The sequence below is a fragment of the Octopus bimaculoides genome, chromosome 7, assembly GCF_001194135.2.
Source record: "Octopus bimaculoides isolate UCB-OBI-ISO-001 chromosome 7, ASM119413v2, whole genome shotgun sequence".
NCBI lineage: Eukaryota > Metazoa > Mollusca > Cephalopoda > Octopoda > Octopodidae > Octopus > Octopus bimaculoides.
The window spans coordinates 56,756,441-56,763,456 of NC_068987.1; the positions used below are offsets into that span (position 1 = coordinate 56,756,441).

The following is a 7,016-nucleotide window of genomic DNA, read 5'->3' on the forward strand; positions in this document are numbered from 1 at the left end:
AATCGATTTGCCCCTTGCCCTTGTACTTACTAGCCTTGTGCTAAAACTTAAAACCGATATAAAATTATGGCTCTTTATATTTTGAGTGCAAATCCTGCTAAAGTCATCTTTGCCTTTCATCCTTTAGAAGTTGATAAAAGAAAGTACGAGTCGAATACTAAAGGGGAGGGGAGTATATTTAATTATTGTCATCCCACCAAATTTCCGGCCTTGTCTTGTGGCTACGGTAGAAACGACCACCAGTGTCATCATTATTGCTTTCTACTCTAGGCACAAGGCTCGAAATTTATGGGGCGAGGGCCAGTCGATTAGATTGACGCCAGTACGCAACTGGTACTTAATTGATCAACCCCCGAAAGGATGAAAGGCAAGTCGACTTCGGCAGAATTTGAACTCAGATTCGTAAAGACAAACGAAATACCGCTAAGCATTCCGTTCGGCGTGTTAACATTTCTGCCAGCTCCCCGCCTTCAGCGTCATCATTAGTGCCGTCATTGTCGCAGTCTTCATCATCTTCGCCATCATTGTCATCATCAAATAAAAGTGACGGGTGGCAAAAGTGTTCGAATTCTAAAATTAAATATTTTGAAGTATTTAGTTACGTTTCTCGGTCTCTAGGTTTAAATTCTTTCAGTTTCGACAGTTACCATTTTAGATCCCGAGAACAGGCATCAGGTATGTCCGTTCTATTGTCGATTTAATCGCTTATAATTCCTCCCTATAAATCTCTGACTTTACATTAATCTAAGAAATCAATGTTACATACTGTGAGATCAGTGACAATTCAAGCAATAAAGCACCGGACTAAGTATCTGAGTTCGTTCCTGCCTTAGTTGACTTTTGGATTTTCATTCCTTCAGGGTTAATAAATAAATAAGTAAATAAATAAATAAATGAATAAATAAATTATGTAATTAATGCTAAACATGTGTTTCACAAAAAAACTCGTGGCCTTTTGTTAATCTAAGAATTTTTTTTATATTTATTTGTTTTAGGGGATTTTTTGTGTGGGATGGGTGACCATATGATCCATGCGTAATCATATTTCGTTTCGTGACAGCTGGCCGTTGGTATATGATGACGATCATACGCCAATTCACGCCAGCTTTTCACTTAATCATTTAGCTACACCTTCTGACATGAACTCACGTGAATCCCTCAGTCCTTACTCCAGCCCCAGCACATCACCTGCTAACGGTATCAAATGACAAAAAGTCAGAGAATGTCAGGAAACAAATGTACTGGCTGCCATTTGGTACCATCTACCTTGAAGGCATAGCCAAGACACAGGACACTTCTAGCTCTCTCCAGTCATTCTATCTAACTGGAAATAGATATCGTGAATAAACGCAGCTCATCGTTGCTGTTATTGTTATTATTGTTGTTGCTGCTTTGTTGTTTGTATGTTTGTTGATGTTGTTGTTCTTGATGTTTTCTTGCTTTTTATGCTTGTTGTTATTGTTGCTGTTTTCGTGTTCGTATGTTTGTTGCTGCTGTTGTTTAGTCCACACCTACATAGTACATACTGCACCAAGTACATAGTACATACTGCACCAAGGACTACATTATCTAACATGCCCTTCCCTTCTCAAACTATTCATCGTTGTCGGTAAAAGGAGTGTAGTAACATTAATGAGTAGTCTATTAGTTTGCAGCAGTGACTCCGTCTCTGTTTGAGTTTTGGGAAAACTTTTTACATAATTCATGGGTATGTAGATAAGCAGCTTGCCTTGCAGCTACGTGGTTTCGAATTCAACATCACTGGACGAAACCTTGGACAAATATCTTTTACAATAACCTCGAACGGACGATTGCCTTGTGAGTGAATTTGATCGGTTGAAATTCTGTGAAATCCCATCGTATATATGTGCGTGCGTGCGTGCGTGCTTACGTGCGTGTGTGTGTGCGTGTGTTCTGTATAACAACAAACCTCACAATTTCAGATTAACTACCAAATATACGTACACCTTGAACCTAGATTATATTTCAGTGACTTAAGTTAATTCAGAAACTTCATTTTTTGCAGAATAACATGTAAATGCGTCCTAATATACACACATAAACAGTTTAACATAAGAAAAAGCAAAAAAGTTGATATAATAAAGGTTTCTTATTGATAACCTAAAGCTATATTCTAACACTTCTATTACTGATAGACAATTAGATCTGTGTACAGCATTTTCACTCAATATAGAAATGGATTTCAGCCAGGATGAGCATTGCGACTGATATTAAAGAAAAAAGAAGAAAAACATGAGAACGTCACGGGAGATAATAATTGAAAACATATAGCCTCTTAGGATCAGAAATTAATTTTAAATAACTACTAATCCCTTGCTAGTGAAGGCGCAATGGCCCAGTGGTTTGGGCAGTGGACTCGCGGTCATAGGATTGCGGTTTCGATTCCCAGACTAGGCGTTGTGAGTGTTTATTGAGCGAAAACACATAAAGCTCCACGAGGCTCCGGCAGGGGATGGTGGCGAACCCTGTTGTAATCTTTCACCACAACTTTCTTTCACTCTTACTTCTTGTTTCTGTTGTGCCTGTAATTCAAAGGGTCAGCCTTGTCACACCGTGTCACGCTGAATATCCCCGAGAACTACGTTGAGGGTACACGTGTCTGTGGAGTGCTCAGCCACTTGCACGTTAATTTCACGAGCAGGCTGTTCCGTTGATCGGATCAACTGGAACCCTCGTCGTCGTAAGCGACGGAGTGCCATCAACAACAAAAATCCCTTGCTAACTACTAATTCTTCCTATGTACTAATGCCTTGCTTCCCATTAATCCCATGCTAACCAGTAATCCCTTGCTAACTGCTAAACCCTAACTAAACTACTAATGCCGTGCTAACTACCCCAAAAAGGGGGTACCCAAATGAAACCGGAATTTTACAATATTATTTTATTCACTTAATTTTTACATGTTTACACTCTTATCGCCTTCAAAGTATTCTCCATTTGAAGCAATGCATCAGTCCAGACACATTTTCGACTGTTTAAAGCAGTGCTGGAACTCTTGCGAAGTAATGCCTTTTAACGCCTCCGTCATTTTTTCTTCACATCTTCTACATCTGCAAAACGTTTTTGGTTAAGGACTTTTTCCATTCGGAGGAATAGAAAAAGAAAAGTTACAGGAAGCAAGATCGGGTGAATAGGAATGGTAGGTAAATGGGGTCATGTCATTTTTGGTCAAAAACTGTCTCACACTCAAGGCGGTGTGCACAGGCGCATTGTCGTGATGAAACCACCACTGTCAGTTTTGCCACTTGTCGAGGTGTTTTCGTCTCGCTGGATCTCGCAAATGCTTCAGAACTGCCAAGTAAAATATCTGATTAACAGTTTGACCAGGAGGAACAAATATTGTTTGGACAATTCCTTTCGCATCGATGAAACAAATTAGCATTGTCTTGACATTAGACTTCCTTTGATCCACTTTTTGAGGGCGTGGTGACATTGAATGACTTCATTGACTTGAGTGCTGCTTGGTTTCGGGGTTGTAACCGTAGCACCAGCTTTTGTCACCAGTGGTAACCTTCGAAAAATGGTTCGGATCAACTTCCAAATATTCTTTCAGTTCACGACACGCATTCAGTCGTGACTACTTTTGATCTTCCTTGAGCAAGTGAGGCACACATTTTGCTGCAACTCTTTTCATTCGCAGTTCCTCGCACAAAATTCGTTGGTAGGAGCTCCGGGACACACCAGTCATATCAACAAGTTTGTCAATTGTTCGGCGATGGCCCTCCAAGACCAGTTCATGAATTTTCGTGATGTTTTCATTCGTTCAGGAAGTCGACGGTCACTCTGAACGAAGTTGGCCTTCAAACGATAAGTAAACATTCCTAAGGAGTGAAAACCTCTCGTAAACTTGTGTTTTGCTCATGACAGCTGTTTGAAGCATGACAACTGTTTTGGCCGCCGTTTCCCCCAGAATTTCACGGAAGCATGCTGTCCCTTTCTTTCAGCCATCGCAAAAATCGACGAACAGGGGAGAAGCGCTGCAAAATAAAGACACATCACGTGACGGTTAAACTACAGCCAACGATGCCGGTCGGCAGATTGGTGCCTGAGGGTAGCATTAAGTGGCTTCTAGCGGTGAAAGCCTGGATTACAACGGGCTTGTCCCACAGAGAACGTTTCCGGTTACTTTTGGGTACCCCATCGTGCTACTGCTATCAAGCTGCTATTCAAACGTACTTGAATGAAAGTGTTGGGGAAAATGTTCAATACATAAAAGATCACTGACAAAAGCTTGTGTATTAGAAACTGATAGATATATATGATATATCTAGCGATAAAAAATATAAAAAAAACATACTATCAACCAGAAGCAGAAAATAAAGACAAGGAAATATCCAAGTCGCAATATTTTAACTGAAAATTATATTTACGCAGAAGATATTACATTAATCTTCAAACTGGTCAAAAATATCTACCAAGTATGTTTAGTCTTCGTTCTTGCAATGTCAAGACGTTCGAGTTTCCACTGCAAATTTTAGATCACTAAAACGTCAAGTTAGTTAAATATTTACTTTTTCATGTCTGTAGAAACATTTACTTTCTATGAATTCATACAACCGGTTGGACAAGATAACTTGTATATGAGTGCTTCCAACACATCATCGAGTGTTTCTTATGACAGTTATAGACGCTAGGACGCTAGTTATAGGAGTGTTTCCATTGCATGTGTGTGTGTGTGTGTGTGTGTGTGTGTGTGTGTGTGTGTGTGTGTCTTGAATACAAATATTAGCGTGTTACTAATTAGCAAAGAGCAATATTTCATCTTCATTGCAAGCGTTTGCATATAAAAGTTCTGATATTAATATGTTAATATGTTTGTCTTGTTTTATTCTTTAGTGAATTCCAAGTTCTTTCGATCTAGATTTTTTTGAATTTCAGATTGTCTCCATGTTGTTAAGTAAAAGAAAATAATATAAATAGTTAAAAATAACAGTTAGTGATAATTACTAAACACTTGGTCCTCCATTATTCCAATCCAGTGAATAAATTTGTTTTCTTTTATTGTTTTTCTTTTATATTCTGCGATTCATTACATCTATAGAATAATTTTATAAGAAAAAAAAACAACAACCGTATAACCATGTAAACCCCATGTGAATTTATTTGCAGTACCATCAATGGCTATGTTAAGAATACCTTCTTTAATCACAATCATCATTGTCCTGCTTTTTGGTTCGGACATAATCGCAGGTAAGTTATATAAACTATGGAATCTACTCCGTAATATTTTCACATATTTCTCATACACGGTTTTCTTGCGTGGCCTACATAACTTAGTGGCATAAATTATGTAATATCTAAGATGTAAATCTTAAACATTTACCAGAGCTGTATTGATTCCTATTTTCACTATAGAGTTCAACAACCCAGGCAAGCATTAAACAAAACATTTTTTACATGAAATGTTTGTTGAATTTTTTTGAGAGAATCCAAAAAAATGTGGGGTTACATCGCGCAAAATAACTTTTTTTTCGCATGAAAATATCTACTGCTAATTCCTTTAAATGTCTCCAGATCAGCAATAAAAAGTTTCTGTGTTGTATTTACATGGACCTTGAAATTTCAAGAAATGTTATGAGTTTGATAGACAACAATGTCTGTGGTCAATATTCTCATTTAATTGGATATGAGATAAGTGACAAAAGAAAATATTCTACATTGTTCCCCCAGAAGTTCTTGAAGGTGTCCCTAGTTGAGCCAATATCTACACACACACACACACACACACACACACACACACACATGTATATATATATACATACATGCGCATTTGTTTTTACAGTACATTTATATGTAATGCTTCAATGTAAAGACTCAATTGCCAAAGAGACTTATGTATAAATGGTATAAATGTACTGTAAAACAAGTATACATACATAAATACATGTGTGTGTGTATGTGTATGTGTGTGAGTGTATGTGTATGTGTATTATATGTATATATAAAAGTCCTTTGACGATTGAGTGTTAACATAGAAACATATAAATGCACTGTAAAAATAAGTGCACCTGTATATACATATATTGCGACACCTTCAAGAAATGCTGGAGGAACACATGCAACATCATTTTGGAACAGCTGTAGAAGGCAATGCACACCACTCGCAGACCTCATATGGGACCTCAAACAGAGAAAATACAATACAGCACAACTTGTACAGTACTACGAAATGCAAAACCATATAACGCATACTCAAAAGCGTGTAACCCCTGCCTGAAAGAGACTCTTGAAATGACATTATCTAATGATAAAATAACCAACAAATAGTTGATTATTTTAACATGTAACCATAGACTTAAAGCTCATTTCTGTAATTTGGAAAGAATACATAATGTTAAATGTTATATTAACCCTTTATTTACTCAAAAATGTACTTATAATTTGATGATTATTTCTACTTCCAAGATTGTGATGTTGCTTACCTGAATTATATAATGTTTGCAATAATTTGTATGTATCAATGATCGTTTAGTTATACCAATCAGTTTTTTACTCAAAAATGTTATTATAATGTCTCAGTATCATTATTGGTATATCTAAATGATATTATTTATATTGTTGTACACCTACATTGTATGATCCCATAATTACTGATTTGTTAGGTACAGTTGTTTAGGTAAAGAGGAAGTGCCTATAGAAAGGACCGGCTTACGCTGGAGGAATGTTATAGCGTTAGTCGAAAATGGTTGGTAGAGTGACATGGAGAGATGCACATTGATGAGAGAAAAATGAGAGTCTCTTTAGAGAGATATATGTAAGTAAATACAGGTGTATGTACATTAGTGTGAAATAAAAGGATATGTATGTATGTATAATGACTGCATGGGTCTGAAAACTGTTGTTTAACCTAATGCTAAGAAGTGAAAGGAATCGTCAATAGTGTGTATATAAACACGTGTGTGCATAAGTATGAATGTTTGTATTGTGTCTAAAGAATGTGTATAAATGTATGTATATCTATGGCAGTATATATATATATATATATATATATATAT

At 36.9% G+C, this 7,016-nt stretch overlaps 1 protein-coding gene across 2 annotated transcripts in view; it reads left to right on the forward strand.

The window, feature by feature from the left end:
• LOC106873894 (uncharacterized) overlaps nucleotides 1-7,016 on the forward strand; it is a 161,052-nt gene that overhangs the window by 138,829 nt on the left and 15,207 nt on the right. For both annotated transcript variants that reach the window (XR_008264623.1, XM_052969704.1), the window contains exon 2: nucleotides 5,131-5,211. Coding sequence is in view for 1 of the 2 variants with exons in the window: in XM_052969704.1 (XP_052825664.1) it covers nucleotides 5,131-5,211 (81 nt within the window). In the remaining variant the exon portion in view is untranslated. The remainder of the gene's footprint in view (nucleotides 1-5,130; nucleotides 5,212-7,016) is intronic.